Here is a 21,956-nt window from a genome sequence, read left to right as displayed (position 1 = left end):
GTATATATATATACACATATATAACTATATATATATATATAAAGTTATAATATATATATAAATATATTATTTATATACTTATATTAATTTATAATATATAATATTTATAATTATAGATATAATATATATGCACGCACATATCTATCCATCTATCTGTATATCTCCATCCATCCACAGTGACCATTTATTTAGCTTCTCGATTTCCACGATCTGCGATATAAATCGAGTGAGTGTTTCATACATGCACGTCAGCCAGACGTACTTGAACGTAACATGTATCAATGCACTTGTCAAACACCTCCGACAATGGTAACAACATTGTAGCTGTTTTGCATGTCACCTTTTGTACACATACGTGAGCTTCTGAGTAGCAGCAGTTCAGTATATACTTAATGGTGTGTCTTTTTGTCTCGAGTCAAGTCGTTTTTATCTTTATGTAAAAGCAAACTATTGTGAGAGCTTTGTCCGTCCGTCCGCACTCGACTCTCTCCGCCCTTAATAAGATCTTAAAAGCTACTGAGGCTAGAGGGCTGCAAATTGGTATGCTGATCATCCACCCTCCAATCATCATACCAAATTGTAACCCTCCAGCTTCAGTAGATTTGATTTTATTAAAAGTTAAATTTAGACATGGATCGTGCATCTGGCAGCGCTTTCCGGAGGCGTTGGACGCACCCTCACTCTACCGCATCTGGGAAGCAATTGATGTTTGTATACAGCATTATACGTTGTACATAAAACTCGATTGCGCAGAGGAAGCTTCAGCGCATTTTTTACTTGTTTTTTAAATTTTTTTTAACGAGAGGAAGATTTTTAATTTTTTTTTTAACGGGTGGAAGAAAAATTCACGCTATCTGTTGCGGCATTTTCGAAATTAAAAGTCTTATTGTTTGTAGACATCTGCAAAGGAAAATAGTCGAGACATGAGTTTGGAAGCATGTCTGAGAAGGAAGTAAAAGATTCTGTTTAATTATTACGCGTAACGTAAATTGTTTTTAAAGAGAGCGACAAAGAGGTTAGATGCAAGTATGATTGACAGATGGAATTTCATATACAGTATTGTTAAGAAATTTACAATCTCGTGAAGAACAAGCTGTTATAAAAAATCCACAAGTATATATTTAAAGTATATTACTATGCAAAAAAAACGTTGAAGTTCAGGTGTTCCTCATCAGTCACTGGTGAGGATCGAAAGTCTGTTTCTTTATATATTAATATACATTAATATATACTTGTGGATTTTTGTATAACACATACGGTAGTGTCACAGTAAAGAGGAATGTGGCGTTACTTTCGTCAGTTTCAATAAAAAAAATTATTTTTTCGAGACTTGAGTGAGTGGCTTAGGTTGTTTTTCTTTTTTGAAACGTTTAATAAAGTTTCTGCTTATCTATACATTTTTTTTGTTGGAGAGATAGAGTGAGATAAGATAAGTTGATAAATATAATCTTCGATAATCTCGTGTGACGTGACCCCAGAGTCCAGACGACATCCTTTCAAACGTGACAAAGGAATAAGGAAGTTTTTTTTTAATTTATTTGTTATATTTTCTGTTAAATTTCTACACTTGGGTCAATGCATGAGTCTATCTATGTATATAAAACACACACACACACACACACACACATATATATATATATATATATATATTATATATATATATATATATACATGCTCGCGCTCGTATAGCTATATCTACACACACATATATATGCATGTATGTTTGTATGTAAATTGTGTTGGGATATGTATGAAATCCGTATAAGCAAATGTTAGTATAAAAGTATCATTGTTACTTTGAAGTTGAAGACTCCAGGGTCATACAGTTTAAGCCAGCGTAAGTAATGAGGAAATGAATGAGTGAATTACGAATAGAAATTGGAAACTTTTTTTTATCTTTATATTTTTTTTAATTTAATTTTTTTTTTTTTTGCACCAAGAGAACGTTGGGGCAGGAGTCTTTTTTTTTTTTTTTTTTTTTTTCTCCAGTGCATAATATAGCAATGCGTCAGAAGTTGGTGTTAGATGTTGCGTCGATTTTTTTTATAGAATCTATTTATAGAGGAGTATTTTTTTGTTGAGGTTAGAGGGTGAAAGGTATGGCTTATACGTATTATTTCATTGTGCATTTTGTAGGACAGGTAGAGTAATATTGTGAACTTATGCAAATGAGGTATGAAGTAAGTACGGTTTATTCCGTAAAGACTACATTTCCCTAATATTTACTGTAGAATATGAAGACCACTTTTCGGATTATCTCCTGTGAAGAGTAAAGACAAGTTTTCTTAATAGCATTTCATGCAAAGAGTAAAGACCACTATTCTCATGTTTTCTGTAAAAGTGTGGAAACCACTTTTCTATAAAGCATTTTTCCACAAAGACCACTTTGCATATAATCATTGCCTGTAAAGGGTAAAGACCACGCTTCTAAGTATTATTTTCTGTCAAGACTACTTTTCCTGTTAGTATTCTACAACGATACTACTACGAATGACAGTCGTAAGGATAATAGCAAATACAAGTACAGTCCGTAACGTAACACATGAGGAAGCGTTTCTAAGTAGTGTTTTTTGTAAAGACTGCTTTTCCTATTAGTATTCTACTACTACTACTACTACTAATACTGCTACTACGGATGACAAGCCATAAGGATCATAGCAAATAAAAACACACTCCGTAAAGTAACAAATGAGGAAACGCATCATCGTCGTAGGCCTAAGAAGAAGAAGAAGAAGAAGAAGCCGTTCAAAGGAACATAGGATTACATCTGATCAGACGAGCGGCTCTCGGGGAAAAGTTTCCTCATAAAGTATATCAGTGAAGGACGCTTTTTCTCTAGGAGAACGTTTTCCTCATTGCTTTATTTGGGGGGAAAAAAGGGAAAGATGTTTTTCCGGTTGGTCTGTTTTATTTATGTTTTATTTTTCTTATTATTGTCTTGTTCTTCCGCGTGGAAGTAGAGGAGAGGAGGGAAGAAGTTAGGAGGAGTGGTGCTTGTTTATAGTATTTTAGTTTTGTTTTTTATTTTGATGGGGTTATTGTTAATTTTTTGCAGTTAGTCTCTCTCTCTCTCTCTCTCTCTCTCTCTCTCTCTCTCTCTCTCTCTCTCTCTATATATATATATATATATATATATATATATATATATATATATATATATATATATATATATATATATATATATATATATAAATATATATTAAAAAAAATGGAGTCATTGAAAAGTTTCGCCGTTGCTTCTAAATGAACTCGAGAGCTTAACAAAAGGGAATATAAAAACACTCTAGTGTTTTGATCGGCTTCGATTGCATTTTGTGTGTGTGTTTTTTTTTACTGGATTTTTTTTATTGGGTTAAGATGGATAAAGCGAACTGTGAGTTTTTATTGCGTTGTGAGGCACTGTATGTGTGTTTTTTACAGGGTTAAGATGCAATGTGAGTGTTTTTCACGGGGTTAAGTTGTGCTGAGTTTTTTTTTTTTTTTTTTTTTTATTTGATTAACATGCACTGTATTTTTACAGAGGTAAACTACAGTGTGAGTATTTTTTACAGGATTAAGGTCCAGCGTGAGTATTTTTTACGGGGTTAAGCTGCGCTATGACTATTTTTTTTCTCAATGTTAAGATGCGCTGTGAGTTTTTGTTTTTCTTGGTTAAGCTTCACTGTCACTATTCCAGGGTTAAGCTGTGTTATGAGTGTGTTATATTTGGTTAGGATGCTCAGTGAGTGTGCTGTACTTGGTTAAGCCGCGCTATGAGTATTTTTTTTGTGTTAAAGATGCGCCGTGAGTTTTTATTGTTTAGATGCCTGGAAGGCTCCGAAGGACGAAGAACCACAGGAGGGAACGCAGCTGGTGGGGTCCAGAGCATCAGTGCGTATATACGCAGTCCCCAGACTTGAAAAGCACGTGACAATTGACGGGTTGAAGGAGAACGATAAGTTAATGATGATAGAAAGCAAGGAAAGAAGGAAAATGATCCAGAGAGGTTAAGAGGACATAGTTAAAGTTGAGGATATTTCACATAGAATAAATAAATGTGGTGGATATTTCACTTGGATGAAAGATGAAATCGAGAATATGTGACACAGGAAAGATAAAAATCGAGATTATTTGACGCATGAAAAATAAAAATCGAGATTATTTGACGCATGAAAAATAAAAATCGAGATTATTTGACACATGAAAAATAAAAATCGGGATTATTTGACACATGAAAAATAGAAATGGAGATTATTTGACACAGGAAAGATAAAAATCGAGGATATTTGACACATGAAAAATAAAAATCGAGATTATTTGACACAGGAAAGATAAAAATCGAGGATATTTGACACATGAAAAATAAAAATCGAGATTATTTGACACATGAAAAATAAAAATCGAGATTATTTGACACATGAAAAATAAAAATCAAGATTATTTGACACAGGAAAAATAAAGATCGAGAATATTTGACACAGGAAAGATAAAAATCGAGGATATTTCACTTAGAAATGATAAAATCGAGGATATTTCACTTAGGAAAGATAAAAATCGAGGTTATAACGCTTAGGCAGCGTAATAATCGAGAGCATTTCGCTTAGAAAAGATGAAAATCAAGAATATTATATTTGGATAAAAAGATAATAACTTATAGGAAAGGATTTCATTAGAGGTAAAGAAGATTGATTTGCCTTCAGAGTTTCCGCTGCAACGTTTCCTCCCCTTTTCCCTCTTTTTTTTTCATTCTTTCCCTTCTTCCTCCCGAACGGGAAAAAACGAAAACTTTAGTGGGTAAATCACACGCGAGGGACATTTCCCAACTTCATTCTCTTCCTTGTTGGGTTTGTTTCCTTCTGTTGCTTAGTCGGTTTTGGACATTCCTCCTCCTCCTCCTCCTCTTCTCCTCCTCCTCTTCTTCTTCTTCTTCTTCTTCTTCTTCTTCTTCTTCTTCTTCTTCTTCTTCCCAAGGAAGTAGATCGTAGCCTTTTCTATTTTTTATAGAGTATTTACGAGACGCGATCTTCAAGTTTCCAACTTTGTCAATCTCGAAGACTAATGTCTTCGAAGAGATCGGGTTACTTATCGGTGATATGTACCTGTGCTATTTATTGCACGGCATCTCCATTGTCAAGGATGGGGGTTGGAGGAGAGGGTGGGTGGGGTGGGAGGAGAGATCCTTAACATTTTTTTGTGGGAGTGGAGTGTGAGAGTCCAAAATATATCTCTCTCTCTCTCTCTCTGTTTTTGGAGCAATGCCCTCGCGAGTTGTCAAGGCCTGGGTTGCAGGAGGGGGGGGGGGGGAGTTATTGGAGGTTGGGGGAAGAGGGTGGAAGGAGAGATCCTTAACGCTATTTTGAGTGGAGTATGAAAGCATTCCTAAACATCTCTGTTTCTCCCTTTCTCTCTCGCTCTTTCTCTCTCTCTCCCCTCTTGCATGTTTGGGAGCAGACAGCGTCCCATAAATCTCCGGCAAAGCAGAAGAGGAAGGTATTTTTTCTTTATCTTTAATTCCCACGAAAGTAACGACGTCAGCTTCCCTTCGCCGCGTCCTTCGTCTTGCGTAGGCCTACCTGAGAGAGAGAGAGAGAGAGAGAGAGAGAGAGAGAGAGCACCTCGACCCTCCATCGTGCATTCCCGAACATCAACATGACATTTAACATCCGCACACGTTTCCCCTCTCGCCCCACTTCGTTGTTTTGGGCGTCAAGGTGCGAAGGAAGTCGAGGCATTCGCCTTATCTCAGGGGCACCTCGGAGGAATAAATGTCCGGGAGGTGCCGCGTCGAAATGCCACACGGCAATTCCGCCTTCGGATTCCACCGCCGGACAAAGGAGGTTCGAAGTTGCCCTCGATGATTCCCTGGGCACAAACTGCCTACCGGAATCTGGCGATAGTCTTTGAAACTGGCAGTGGCTGGTGCGTATCTCTCTCTCTCTCTCTCTCTCTCTCTCTCTCTCTCTCTCTCTTTACGTTTTGGTAAGGGGTTCTCGAACCGGGCTGGGAGGGGAGAAATGGGCGTGTTCCCTAAAATGCAGTGCGGCTCTTGTTACCTTGAGCTGAAGAGTAGACATAAAGTTGTTCGCTAACTGCCCTGGGTCAAAACTACAGAAAAAGCGCCTCAGTGGCGTGGTTGGTATGGTGTTGGCGTCCCACCTCGGTGGTCGCGAGTTCGTTTCTCGGCCATTCCATTGAGGAGTGAGGGATGTGTATTTCTGGTGATAGAAGTTCACTCTCGACGTGGTTCGGAAGTCACGTAAAGCCGTTGGTCCCGTTGCTGAATAACCACTGGTTCCATGCAACGTAAAAGCACCATACAAACAAACAAAACTACAGAGAGAGAGAGAGAGAGAAAGAGAGAGAGAGAGAGAGAGAGAGAGAGAGAGAGAGAGAGAGAGAGAGAGAGAGAGAAACTATAGGCACGAGTATTTATTGCTTTATCAAAATGTATATCATCAAGACAAGAGGTCCTCAACCAGGTAATCCACATCCCACTGGAGTGAAAACATTCATGAGATATCCTATTCTACAAGTGCCAGTAATAATGATGAATACAAGAGCGATATCAACATGGCCTTATCATACCACGATACTCTTGCTGATTGTATTGTGAACTAATTATTTTAGGAGGGTCACCTTACCAAAAGTTGTCATACAGGGAGGTCAGTGCAGAGAGGAGGGGTTAATGAACAAATGGATCTCGGAATAAAACATGCTAATACTTGGAAATGGATTGTGGTAAATTGGTTTTGGAATGGAAGGCCCCAAATAGCCAGAACGCGTGAGAGTTCGCGCAAGATCGGTGTGAATGTCTGGATACAAATGGGTGTTCAAAGTGTTGTTGATGAGTCTTGTGTGTAGGTGCATAAACTTCTAATGTTGTGGAAGTTTTCAGCACTGGAAGGTCATCCAGGATTCAGCAGTTGAAAGTATGAATTAAGCAGTGGCTGCTGTGTTCATCTCTCTCTCTCTCTCTCTCTCCCATTCTCTTAAGAGATGAGAAGGGACGGCAACATTTCTGCACTGAATAATTTTTCATTTTTATATCTCCCTTAAAAGAGGGACACCAGATCCATCACGAGATCCGAGTGGTGTCAGCCTTAATGTTCCTTCTCCTCCTCCTCCTCCTCCTCCGTTCTAGACGCCACTCAGACCCCTCTTGTCATGTTTCCATCTGACGTGATCTTCATTCTGTAGCCCAGGGGAGTTTTGGGTGGGGGAAGGCGGGGTAGGGGACGGGGCGGTTGGGGGGAAGCATTCCAGTCACTTATAAGGTGTAACCTTCTTGGCAGCTGCATTCCAGGGGATTTGGCTGGAACATTGGATCGCCATTTCGCTGTTCCAGAGTCCTTGAGAGTTAGAGGTAAATGCTAAATTTATCTCTCGAGTCATCCCTACCCGGCGGAGGAGAGAGAGAGAGAGAGAGAGAGAGAGAGAGAGAGAGAGAGAGATAGAGAGAGAGAGAGGAGAGAGAGAGAGAGAGAGAGAGAAGAGAGAGGAATGTAGTTTTCTTTCATTGCCGTGAAAGTTTTCCCGTACAAAAATTGCTAGAAAAAGTTTTTTTTTATTTTTACGTTTTCAATATATACGAGGACCATTGAGCACACATTTATATATATATATATATATATATATATATATATATATATATATATATATATATATATATATATATATAAGAAAGTAAGACAGACTATTGCGTTTTTTTTGTCACAGAATTCCCTATGGAATTTCAGAATGCGTTGTTGGGAAAGGACCCTTTTCGAGGGTAGAAGACACTTGACATTACTCTTACTATTATTTAACTATCTAAACTATTCCCTACCATGGTTAGCTAAGTAACGGCCCTCGCTCTTCTTTTACCTATCTTGACCTATTAACTAAAAAAAAATAGAAAAAAAAAAACAAGGAAGGATAAATAGGCAGTTGGGAGTGGCGGTAAAGAGGAGAATTAGTACAGTGTATTTTGGTGGAAGGGTGGGAGCCATACCTTGCTGTTAAGGGTCCCATTTTTGTAGTTTTTTCGGAAAAGCTTGTTACCTCTCTCCAACTCTCTCTCTTCGGTCCCTTCTCTCTCTCCGTCCCCTCCTCTCTTCAGTCCTCCCTCTCTCTCTCTCTATATATATATATATATATATATATATATATATATATATATATATTATATATATATAAAATTATATATATATATATATGTGTGTGTGTGTGTGGTCTAGTATATATATATAATAAGAGAGAGAGAGAGAGAGAGAGAGAGAGAGAATTTTATCTCGAATTATGTTGAAAGATGGGAAGTTTGCAGCTCAGTTGAGATTTGTGATGATTATATGATTACCGATAATGAGTTAATTGTCTGCCCTTTTAGCTCAAATTGATGTTGAAATCGTTGTCATATCTTTAAGTCCTTTGGAAAGGTGTTCTGATCCGAAGATTTACGATATAAATTCTTATAAAAATGATTTTCACTTCTTGGAAATTAGCCAGAGTTACATTGATTTTTATTCAGTGAGTGTTTTGTGTATATAATAATTAGTTATTAATAATGTTGCTTTTTCAAATTAGAGTTTTGTGCCTGTATAGGAAGGATAGAAAAATAGGGAAACATGCTCAAAAGTGACCTGCAGTTTTTATTCAGTATCATGTTATTGATAATAGCTGTTTTTAATTATCTTGTGTTTTTAGGCATCAATTTGTGTCAGAACAGAAGGGATGGAGAAAGAGGCAGGAACTTATCTCATGACGTGAGAAAAATAAGAGGGAGAAACCTTTTGTGTGTTAAATTGGCATTTGGTGTCTAAGTACGATTGATGGGAAAAGAGGCAGAGACTTTGACTTTAAAAAAAAAATAAGAGCTAGAAACCTCTATGTGTTAAATATAGCATTTTGTGTCTGAGTACGATCGAATAATAAAGAGACAGAAACTTACACTCTTCGAAAAAGCAGGAAAGTGAGGGGCAATCGACGAAAGCAGTGTACAACGGTCCTTTCGAAATTCTTCCCCTAAAAGGTAAACAAGGAAACGCTTAAGCACGGAAGCGAACTTTAATCACACAGACAGAGAAGAGACCTTTAGGGTTATCGGACGGACGACTTTTGCGTAACACCGAACCACCTGAAAACTCACTCCCAGGCCCACCAAACCACAAGCTGGCCCCGTCCGGATTGGAATTGGAGACACACAATAAGACATAAAAAACGAGGAACGATGAATCATTAACAAGAACAGTTTTTAAGGAGGAGAGTCACATAATGCAGATAACTGACTACGTAACGGGTAGAAAGAAAACAGCGCAGAATATAAAAACAATCGATTCAGCGACGCTATGGACAACTGAATTCTGTCATAAAAAGGACTTGAGTCAATCAGTTAATTCATTGGCAACCACCTTATCAGCAGGGAAATCGACAACAACGCGTATATTTGGAAATGAATCACTACAAACAGATACATAAGGAGATGTATCGGTCACAACAAAGGCCTTCCACGGATGTTTATTTAAGATCTGGAAAGAGAGAGAAACATCCAGCAAACGTCTGGAAATCGAAAACACGCCCAGAAGATAAATCACCGTAACGGAGAAGACGTCCATGTCCAGGCGGACCAGTAACAGCAAAGAAGAAGAAGAAGAAGAAGAAGAAAGATGGTCAGACGACAAAGAAGACATCCAGGAGACGAATAGAAGACGACAAAGACATCTCCTTATGTAAAGCCGATACCGATATGTACAATGATAAAAAGGGGACACCCGCCTAGATCCGACTTGGGGCCTTCGGTTTGTGTGGTGGGGGTCTTTATCCCTCTTCGGGAGTCGTACGATGGACGCGTGCAGGTCGCCGAGACCAGCCAGGCGCACACCAAGCGTACAGGAGGATTCTGTCCTTATTTGGAAGACGAAAGTCCGGAGGGGGAGGTGGTGGTGGAGGAGGATGCATAGGTGGGCGGGAATATGGTGGTGGTGGAGGGTTTGGTATTAGGTGGGCCGGGTTGCTTGTTTGGGTGGGTAACGCCCGCTTGGGTATGGATGGGCTAGCGTGCTGCTTCTCCCGTGCCCTGAACCAGTTCAGTTCTGAATAATTTTTCTGAGACGTTGTGATGCCTCATTGGACAAAGGGTTAAAGCATAGGTGGGCCCTGGGTTGGGGCATAGGTGTGTTCTTGATTAAAGCATAGGTTGGCCCTTGGTTGAAGAGTAGGTGGGTCCCTGGTTAAAGCATAGATAGATTTTTCATTAAAGTATAGGTTGGTCCTTTGTCGATCGTAGTTGGGTTCTTGGTTAAAGTTTAGATGGTTCTGGTTGAAGCATTGGTGGGCTATGGTTGAAGTTGGTGAGTCTTCGGTAGAAGAATAGTTGGATCCTGGGTTTAAGAATAGGTGGGCTCTTGGTTATGTATTTGTGTAAGCATAGGTGGTTCTTGTTTGAAGTATAGGGGGATTTTTTTGGTTAAAGCATAGGTGGGTCCTGAGTTGAAGATAGATATCTTGGTTAAATGTTAGATGGTCTGATATGCAGTGAATGTTGTTTTCGTAAGACATTGAATAGCTTTCCTTCTAGATGAAATAATATAATACGGAAATTTCTTTTTTTATTTTTTTCGAAATTTACTGACTTTCCTTCGTATGTAAATTTTTTTTAAATTTAGAATTTAACGAGTAATCGATAAATAAGTGAGAGTGCAATGTAATAACATATTACGTGGCGGAAAATTATGATGTAAATAAAAGGCTGCTCCACTCCGACGGGGAAAAAAAATTCCATTCTTTATGTAAAATTCTTTGAGAAATTTATTCTGCTTGTGGGTGGGCTGTCTTGCATGCTTGACAATTGACATTTTCGATGATGGTGATTAATGATCACCAAACTTTTACCTTTTGATTTTCTCATTATTTTTGGCTTTTATTAGTCTGTTCCTTTCGGTTAACCTCAAACAGCCTCTCGAAGTCTAATTATGTAGGCTTTTTAAAATTAACTTCAAACAACCTCTCGAAGTCTAATTATGTAGGCTTTTTAAAATTAACTTCAAACAACCTCTCGAAGTCTAATTATATCGACTTTTTAAAATTCAATTAAAACAACCTTTTGAAGTCTAATTAAATCGGCCTTTTCAAATTCACTTTAGTCTCTCGAAGTCTAGTTATGTCGGTTTTTAAAATTAACTTTGAGCAGTCTCTCTCGAATCATGAAAAATAGTTGGAAAAAATAGTTTATATATATATTTTCATATTTCATTCAAGGTGATATAATTTTGATTCACGTGACAAATCTCCCTAATATATTCGTCAAATTTCTTATGCACCCATTTGGATTATCTGTGTTGAATCATGCCCATACAAGGGCGGCCACAGGGCGCCTATCGTTCACCAAAAGGGGCGTGACAGGGCAAAGGTGACGACGCCTAATGTAAACAGACAATATAAAAGAGGCTACAGGTGACTACAGTTTACCTGGCGAAGGGCGATGCGATCACGATTCTTAGTTGTTAGTTAGTTTTTTTTTTCTTGGGTTTCCGTGTGTGCGTGTTTTGCTTCTTAGAAACAATGGATGAATATTTCTAGGTTATGGCGCTATGTCCAGTATATTGGTTACCTTGATTGTAAGGATGATTTATGTATATTTTACTTTTTTTTTCTATCAATCGTCAGCTGGAAACCTTATGGATAGAACCCAAGAGGGCTCTAAGAAAGGGGTGTTATAGAAGGAGGTGAATAAATGGATAAATATGGGAGGACAGAAAATGTCTTACAAGGCTGTCTGACCTTCAGTTTTAGAATTCGTTGTATTCATCTCTCTTCTCCACTCCTGTGTTTTCGTCTTCTCTTGGAGAGAGAGAGAGAGAGAGAGAGAGAGGAGAGAGAGAGAGAGAGAGTGAGTAAAGTCTCCCTCGTCTCTTTAGTCTCTGTCTCTTCATCCGGAACTACAAGAAAACAGCCTTGATGCCTCCTTAACACGCTTGAATTAACGCTGGCATTTCTCTCTCTCTCTCTCTCTCTCTCTCTCTCTCTCATCTGGAATCATATTTACAGTGCATTTTTCCCCTTCTCTCTTGCTCATCTTGAATCATATGTACAGTACATTCTCTCTCTCTCTCTCTGTCTCTCTAGAATCATATTCACTGTCCATTCCCCCCCCCCCCCCCTCCCCCCCCCCCCCCTCTCTCTCTCTCTCTCTCTCTCCGTCTAGAATCATATTTACAGTGCATCCCCTCTCTCTCTCTCTCTCTCTTTCTCTCTCTCTCTCTCTCGAACCATATTTCTGTGCATTTTTCCTTCTTGTCCCCTTACAGAATTTGCTGTGTGGCGAATATTTATTTTTCCTTGACTCTGCCATCATGGAATTTTTCCGTACATGCTTTTCTTGCCTTGTTTTGATGTCTACCTTTGCATTTCCCCGTCCAGTTCCAGACGGCATTTTAATCCAGCGACGAAGACGACGTAAGTTCTGTTCCGTTCCACCTGAGTGATTTTGTTTTGCACCTCCGGGTGCCGGACCAGAGGCACAGAAGGTGAATTGTGATGTCATAATCATAATTTATGGTGTAATACCCTCGGCAGTGGCTGTGTTCGTTCCACGTGAATATGAATTATATAGTGAATTTTTCTTTTTCTTTTTCTGATTTCTTTTCTTTCTTTAGTATTTCCCTTTACCGACTTCTACTTCTTTCTAATGAACAGCATATTCTTTGAAAGCTTGAATTTGAAGTCAGTAGCCCCCGTGGCTTTATTCCAAATGAATAGGGTTCATATTTTGAATAATAATAATAATAATGATAATAATAATAATAATAATAATAATAATAATAATAATAATAATATTTTTTTAAAGCTTGAATTTTAAGTTAGCGGCCTTTGTGGACGTATTCCAAATGAATCTGGTTCATCTTTTGAATAATTAATAATAATAAAATAATAATAATAATAATAATAATAATAATAATAAATAATAATAATAATGACTATTATTATTATTATTATTATTATTTATTATTATTATTATTATTATATTATTATTATTATTATAGCTTCATCTGGCTATGGATAATAATAATAATAATAATAATAATAATAATAATAATAATAATAATAATAATAATAATAAAAATATAATAATAATAATATAGTAACAGACGAATAAAATACTAGAAGACGTACTCCCTCGGAGACTCGTACCCGTCCATTCACTTCCAGAAAACCGCTCCAAAATCTATCTCCAGAAAACCGCTCCAAAATCTATCTATCTATCTATCTATCTGGTCGTGAGGCTACAACTGTACGTATGTCTGTCTGGATGACGACCCGTTCTTCCCTTTCGTTCTTGCGAAATCGTACGGTAGCCTGGTCGCGATTTGTGTCCGTCTTGTGACTGACATAACAAGTAGATGACTTTGAGGGTCTCGTCAGGGTGTTATTGTAATATATTTCACTGAGTGATAAAGTGTTAGTTGAATTCGCTATGTAAAATTATTTGGTGGGCTGGATGTCGTTGTCAAGAATGTGTTGATATTAGTTGCACTCAATTTTTGATATCTATATATATATATATATATATATATATATATTATATATATACTATATATATATATATACTATTGTATGTATGTGTATATATACATTATATATATATCAAATGTATTTCATATGCAGACGTTATGTGCATTTTGAAATATATATATATATTATATCATATATATATATATATATATATATACCACATATATATAAATATATAATATACAATATATAATATATATATACTATATATAATATATATAGATATATTTAAGTATAGTATATATATACATATATTGTATATGTGTATATACATTATAGATATATTTCTAAATGTATGTTCATATGCAGACGTTATGTGCATATATATATATATTCCCCTTCTGTCTACATGTATGAAAATATATTAATTCCGAGGGAGAGCGAATTAAATATTAAAGGTCATTTGTAGCTCGAATAATTTATATGAATCACGGCGAAGTGATAATTATTCATATATATGTACACATATTCATTATGTATGGTCAATCAATTAATCAGTAAGTCATGTATCACGCACTTATACATAAGTATTAATATTAAATTCCGTCGAAGGAGGACCCTCTATAACAATGTTCAACCCTCAGTTATATTTCCGCTTCAGTGAAACTGGTGGACGTCTTTAAGACTTATTATCTCTTAGTGTTAGAACGACGGGATCGAATGCGTGCTCTCTCTTCCGCAATGCACCAAGTCATATGAGAGAGAGAGAGAGAGAAGAGCACTAGTTAAGTTTCCTTCTATATTCTTAGTCAACAGTAAGTCTTACTCTAGCTGCATAGATTAACTCTCTCTCTCTCTCTCTCTCTCTCTCTCTCCTCTCTCTCTCTCTCTCTCATATCCTATTAAGTTTTAAGATTCGCTTGCATAGCTTTCCTGTTTTTAAGCATTTTTGTTAAATCACTCCCTACATTGTGAATCTGAAAACTCTCTCTCTCTCTCTCTCTCTCTCTCTCTCTCTCTCTCTCTCTCTCTCTCTCTCTCTCGATTTTCCATTCACCTACCGGTGGCATTTCAGGGAGCATTCCGTTCCATGGAGCGGAACGAATCCGAACATACTTACAAGATGTTTTGCGTTCTTTTTTCGACGAGAGATGTAATGGCTGCCTCTGATGTTATGCTGGTGAGGAATGTGAGAGAGAGAGAGAGAGAGAGAAGAGAGAGAGAGAGAGAGAGAATTGCTTACAGAAGAATGCATGTGGAATCATTCTTACTCGTCCGGTTGAGGGGGACTATTTCGTCGAACCAGTTGTGAAGATGTCATTATTTGAACTGACCCTTAAATGTAATAGTTACTTTATGATAAAATCGGATTAAATGGCATCCTGTGTGTGTTAAGATGGTAGAACTGAACAATAGTTTCATCTGCGTAGAGATGAGAAACTTTTCTAATATCTGGCTAAATTGCAGTTCTTGATATTAGTTGAGGAGAGCAGTTTCATAGGTGACTATCCTTTAACATTCTTCGTGGAGAGTACAGAGAATCTAACCCTGTTGTGTAGAAATATAGTAGCATTGAGGGGCAAAAGGATATCCTTAGTTTGAGAGGATGTAGTGGTAGATTTGAACTGTCACCTCTGATTTCGTAGAGAGAGAGAGAGAGAGAGAGAGAGAGAGAGAGAGAGAGAGAGAGAGAGAGAGAGAGAGAGAGTTGGATAGTGGAGTATATGAGTTTTCTCACCTAACGAAAGAGGTGATAAAGTGAGAGAAATATGTAGATGGGAACTTTTTTATTTTTTAATTTTGAGAGAGAGAGAGAGAGAGAGAGAGAGAGATGGATGGTGGAGTATATGATTGTTTCTCATCTAATGAAAGAGAGATGGTTAAGTGAGAGAAATATGTAGATGTAAACCGCCTTTTGAGAGAGAGAGAGAGAGAGAGAGAGAGAGAGAGAGAGCGCGAGAAAGAATTGAGTCGGATAGTGATAAGGTTGTAAGAGTTTTCTCAGTGTGTTCATGTAGGAGATGCGGTAAATCGAAAGAAATATAACTTTAAAACTTATTGTTTGATTAAATTTAATCTCTTAAGAAATGTGCTATACAGAATATTCTGTTTATCCCGAAGGGGAATTTCCTCAGAAATTTAGTATGCATGATATTGCGAGCAGGGACTTTAATTTTAAGGTCAGTGAGCAACAAGCTGGGAACTTGGGCCATAAAGGACCATGGTATCTCAAGAAGAATTGTATACTGTAAATTATCAAGTTTATCTTGGGGAAGTCTTTCATTGAAGAAAGTCAAGAGACTTAAGGGATCTTAGATAAGAAATGATATTATGGTTAGAGTGCAAAGGGAAAAAAAGAGGTATGAAATAGTCTAAAGCAAAGTTAGACCATTTTAATATTTTTAAAGATATAGAGTGGAAAGGCATAATAATAATAATAATAATAATAATAATAATAATAATAATAATAATAATAATAATAATAATAATAATAATAATAATAATAATAATAACAATAATAATAATAATAAAATAATAATAATCGAGAGTTAAAAGTCACAGTAGTGTTAATATTATTTATTTTTATCCTTTTACATAAATACTATTGTGGCTTTAAATTGCCGATATTACAGCCTCGTTACAGGTGTTCCTTGATTCAATAATAATAATAATAATAATAATAATAATAATAATAATAATAATAATAATAATAATAATAATAATAATAATAATAATAATAACAATAATAGTGATAAACTGGATGAATGAATTAAATAATAATCTTAGTAGAATGAGTCTGGAGAAATAAATCCACAGGTATGTATGTACCTGTACAAATATATATAAAAAATACACTCTATAGGGAACTTTCGAGAATCTGTTCTATTCCCTTTTTTAGTCGATTTCCTGAGGAATGTATAAATCATCAGTTAATAACGTACGATAAATAAAAGATGGAAAAAAGAGAATCGTACTGTTTTTCGAAGGGTCCCGGTGGAGTTTTTTTCTTTCAAGGTTATTTTATCGTTACACATCTGTGGATTTGTTTCGTAAGTTTTAAGAATGTGAGGTAAAGAAGACTTGATTCTTTCCAGAAACGGAAAGTGTGTATGATGAACGTGTTTAACTAAATACATCCGTGAAATGGAGAACAGTAAATAAAGGCCTCGGTGATACTTGTCGAAAATGCGCGAGATTTTTGTTTTAACAATTTTTAGCTTTATGAAAAGTTGTATTTTTTTCTCACCTCCTGATAAAAGGCCGTGTCTTGAAATGAAGCGTAATGTTGGAGGCATGAAGACGTGATTATATTTGAGCAAAAAGAGAAAGGTTGGCTTGGCTTTCGTCTCTTTCTTTGGAGTTTAATGTCTTGTGTCGCAATCTTAGGGGTTTAGTGAGAAGAAAAGACGAGAGGATTAAGAAAAGCTCTGGTGATGTTTTTATGTGTCACGTTTTAGTTTTTTTGTGAGGGTTAAGGAGAAAGATATGAAAGGGAATCACTGTCTTTGGTGTTTACAGTAATTCAGAAAATACTGAAGAGAATACTTGACATTTTTTTATAAGATTTTTCATGCTATAAATTAAACAATAACATTTCAAGATAAAAATGATATTATTATTAAATTTTGTTTCAGAGAAAGTTGTGACGACAGATTTTTATTTTTATTTTAGAAAATTATCATATACAAAACTATCTAATATTAAGGAAAGGAGAAGGCCCGTTTTCTCACATTTTTTTTTGGGGGGTGGCTGGGGGTATGGAGGGAGAAGCTTGATAATTCCTTTTGTGTACAGCAGGGCAAAGTATGGTGCGATGACAATAGGAAAGACGTGTCATCATGATGGAATTGTGTTAGGTCACGGTATAACTCTTCTTGTTCGCTCTGCTCTCTTATTAGCAAAACGAGGTAGGTCTGATGCCGCCTGGGGAGATGAGTTCATTAAATGTTTTCTTGTGTTGTAGATATTTACACACATATAGTATATATAGTACACGTATATACAAATATATATACATGTATAGTATATATATATATATATATATGTATGCATACAATATAGTATATATAAGAATTATATATATATATATATATATATATATATATATATATATATATATAGATATATATATATATATATAATATATATATATATATATATATATATATAAGGTATATACACGTACATAAAATATTTATATAGACTAATATGATATATATACTATATATATGTGTATATATATAGACATAAAACTATAAAAAATGATATATATATATATGTATTTATAAAATTCTAAACCAGTATATCAGAACGACGTTCAGGACATTTTCATCCACCTGTAAATTTCAGTAGAAAAAAAAAATTTAAACGTTATAATACTGATAACGAGTGCAGTGCTAATAATGGTGACTGTTCGCATCAGTGACAGTGAAGGGATGTTGAAGAAGACCACTTGGGAAGGTTCGTGAAGCCTTTGCGAAGTAGATAAGAAAGGAGAGAGGCTTTCAAAAGACGCCCTGGAGGGTGGGTGGATGGGTGGTTGGGAGGGCCGGGAAGAGGTGGTGGTCCCCTCCCTGTCACCCTTAGACTTAGAGGGAGAGAAGGATTCAAGTGCCTTTTGAAGTGTAGGACCTTAAGGGAAAGTGTAAAAGGAGTGTGGGTGGAAGCTGAGAACTAGGTGGTTGAAGGGGGCGCCGGAGGTAAGAGATTGGAAATGAGAAAGAGAGAGAGAAGAAGAGGAGAGAGAAGGGGGGAGGGGGGGGGGGGTGTAACGAGTTGACTAACTGCCGCTGGAGAAGGAAACTCTCCAGATTGGAAATGAAGCAAAGATAAAGTTCTAAGTAATATAATATATAATATATATATATATATATATATATATATATTATAATATATATATATATAATAATATATTGTAGATATACTATTATTGATTTTTAAGTTTGCTGTGTCGACTAGATCAGCCATTCAACCCACGTACTTGATTGAATCAGATATAAAAGGTCAGTGTGCTGCATATAAATGAATCCAGGTAGTTTAAGTGGAAACGTAATTTCCATTTAAAAAGTGAACAAGTATTTCCTCGTCAGTTTTTAATATCTACGGAGGTTTCCCTTAATAAACAAATCCGCCCCCAAGACCCAAGTGGACGAGACACGTGCTGCTCCTCCATAAAGATCGAGGATAACATAGCTCGACCTTGATTCCAACCAAACGGAAGGCTAAGGTGCACACTCTCATTACATGGTACGAGTTTGATGGTGCGGTGAACGGAAGAAGGTTGGGGTTTGTAGGGGTTGGTGGGGGACGATTGGCTGTTGTCAGAGAGGAGGGAGGGAGGGGGATGTGCTTCGGTATCCTCCCGATTAATGAAACCCTAAAGTGGACTCCTCTTCCCGCTGAGTGGCTCCTACATCGTATTAACCTGTGACACGGAATTCTTCGGTGCGTCGTTGTAAAGTACCTGTGTTTTTCTCTTTGGTTTTGGTTCCCATTTTCGTGAATTTAATTTGTGTCCAGGTGAACTCGCGTGACCTGTGGTGGTGGTGCGAGCGTGTGGTGGTATGCACACTGCTGCGTTTAGCTACTTACGAACCCATACTGTTGCCCCACTTCCTTTTAAAAATGAAGGTAAACAGAAATAGTTCAGCTGGGAAATGTAAGCGGTGTTTAGGAACCATTTTTTTTATGTAAAAGCTTGTGATATGGATTTGTTTATATATCCTATATATATATATATATATATATATATATATATATAATATATATATATAAATATAACCAATGTAGCACGAAGGAACACGTACTTGAGAATATCCTTAAATCCTCGGTAGAAAGGTAAGGACACAGGGACTTGGAATAAGTAATACTACTACGAAAGTACTTGTTGCAAGTCCTTGTTTCACTTACCTATTTACCGTGGATTTAAGGATATATATATATATATATATATATATATATATATATATATATATGTAGTATATATAGTATATATATAAATATATATATATATATATATATATATATATATATATATATGTGTGTGTGTGTGTGTGTGTGTGTGTGTGTATATATGTGTGAGTTTGTACGTGCACTTTTATAGAGCTGTCTTTATAGCCTCAATTTATAAGGCTATTCATATTATACGCATTAACATGCAACAACTGATCGCCAATCTGTGTTCCTGTTTTCGCGATAAATTGCTTTTATATTCTCAATCGAAGCCCCTTTGTATTCATAAGGGCGAGTTGTTTATAATGTTTCCTGAGAAAAAAAAAACAAAAAAAAAAAAAGTGGTTAAGTGTCTACATCAAACTGAATCTCGTGTTGAGGTTGTATAATGGTTAAATACTCAAGTGTTCGACGTCGTACTACAATCGCTTAACTGCCAAGTGTACTACTGGGGTGTTTGTATGAGACACGCCTTCCTTGTTGCTTAGGGAGAGCTTGTGCATACTTGAATTAATGCTAATAATGTTTTTTTTTTTTTTTTATGAGTAAATCCAGTGTATTCGACTGCTGAATATTTATTAGTTTTTTTATTCTTTTAATTCGATTTTTGTTTAGAACGAGTGTTAGCATATTAGCTGGATAATTTTAATACGGCTATTAATGTTGTTTGTTGTTATTACTGATACCAAATTATATATATATATATAAATATATCATATATATATATATATATATATATATATATATATATATATATTCTTTAATGAGTAAGTCAAGTGTATTCGTCTGGTGAATATTCATTAGTTTTTTTTCTTTTATTTCGATTTTTAATATGGCTAGTAATGTTATTACTGATACGAAGATAATTTTAATGGTAACCTTATTATTATTATTAATTTTGTTGACATAATTAATAATTATAATAATTAAAAGAAAGGAATTCACATGTAATATTGATAATTACAAACTATCAATTACTTAATGAATACCGTTTCATGTTACATGATAAAAGTGATTAGCAAATTTCTCTCTCTCTCTCTCTCTCTCTCTCTCTCTCTCTCTCTCTCTCTCTCTCATGGAAGGCCGATGTCATGTCGAAATCAGTTAGCTGATTAATCCCACGGAACGTCACTTCGCTAAATGAACACATTGTAGTTCCTGAAGGCGTTGTTGAACGTGAATTACAATTTAGTGATATTCCATTTTTTTTTTTTTTTTTTTTACTCACTCAGGCACGCAGGCATAAACGCACCCTTGCAATATTAGTATAAGCTCAGCATCATTACTTGCGTATCTTTAAGTATATTTTATCTATAAGTATTTTTTTATTTATTAACAAGAACCTTGTGTCAGACACAAAATAAAAAAGGATTTGAAGATATTGAGTAATTTCATTATTTTTCAGATTCGTCATATCACATTATATCTTGTACTAACGTTATCTTGTTTCTTCTCTTCCTCCAGGTAAGATTCGCCCTTCCGCACACGTATCGGTACTTCACGGTATGTCATGGTACTTTCTGTCTTTTTGTCCGATTTGTTTTTTCATAGGAAGTGTCTACTGCATTAAGTGTACATGGGTGGATTTGGTCTGTGACGTCATATGGTGACGTCATTGGTGAAATCACGTGACTGAAAGTATGACGTCGAAGGGGGTTTATTGTCTATCTTTCTTCGGGATACATGTGTGACCAACTCCCCCTCCGCACCTCCCCACCCCTCCTCCTCCTCCTCCTCCTCCTATTTTCGTAGTCAACCTACGCGATTATAGGCGCACAGAGGTCATGGAATGCTGTTGAAATGTTTGCAGAGGTGAATAAATTGCTACGTGTTTGTTGTCTTACGCTTGTTTACCTGCCCCTAAGTTCTTCCGCGTTCATTAGGAAACATTTAGCGGTGTGTTCAGGCACGTGTAATTTTCATTAGCTGGCGTTTTTATGCTCGCGGACACACGTCAGTTATATAACTGACGAGGTAAGAGAACTGGAAAAATATGCATGCGCGTCTGGCATACATAATGGGAGGAAAAATAAAGCTGAAAAATTGCGCATTCCGTTAAATTATTGTGTTTAGTGCGGAAAGGGTCTGTTCGTCTGCGCTGACAGGTAGGCCAAAAATAGCCAGCAAAATTAAAAGATGATGAACGCGCCAACCTGCATCAAAAGTTGAATTAGGGATAGAATGAACAAGTAGTTAAGGGCTGTAAAGAATGATAGTTCATTGAGGATTGCAAATTGACAAGGAATTGATAAATCATGGAAATACACCTCACGATTTTTGTTCAGGATGAAGCGAAGGAAGAAATTGACGGTATATTGATAAGTAGTCGAAAAAAGAATTGCGAGCTTATAGGATGGAACGAAGGGAAAAACATTGATGAGACTTTTAGATAAATAATATCAATAATAAAATAACTATTTTTTAGGATGAATTGAAGGAAGAAAATTTATGAGAAACTGGTAAATAATGGGGAAAAGGCTCATGATTTTTAAGGATGAAACGAAGGAAGAAAATTAATAGGACTTTGATAAATAATCGAA

The 21,956-nt window shown here is 36.2% G+C and overlaps 1 protein-coding gene across 1 annotated transcript in view; it reads left to right on the top strand.

Annotated features, from left to right (window-relative positions):
* Positions 1 to 20,974, top strand: part of LOC135206683 (GAS2-like protein pickled eggs) — a 129,946-nt gene extending 108,972 nt beyond the window's left edge. Inside the window, exon 5 of the mRNA XM_064238084.1 lies at positions 20,881 to 20,974. Within this exon, the coding sequence (XP_064094154.1) occupies positions 20,881 to 20,967 (87 nt within the window). The 3' untranslated portion in view covers positions 20,968 to 20,974. The remainder of the gene's footprint in view (positions 1 to 20,880) is intronic.
* The last annotated feature ends 982 nt before the right edge of the window (positions 20,975 to 21,956 follow it).

The sequence above is a fragment of the Macrobrachium nipponense genome, chromosome 31 (assembly GCF_015104395.2).
Source record: "Macrobrachium nipponense isolate FS-2020 chromosome 31, ASM1510439v2, whole genome shotgun sequence".
Classification (NCBI taxonomy): Eukaryota; Metazoa; Arthropoda; class Malacostraca; order Decapoda; family Palaemonidae; genus Macrobrachium; species Macrobrachium nipponense.
The sequence above is the reverse complement of the archived record's forward strand: the minus strand, read 5'-3'. Positions and strand labels throughout refer to the sequence as shown.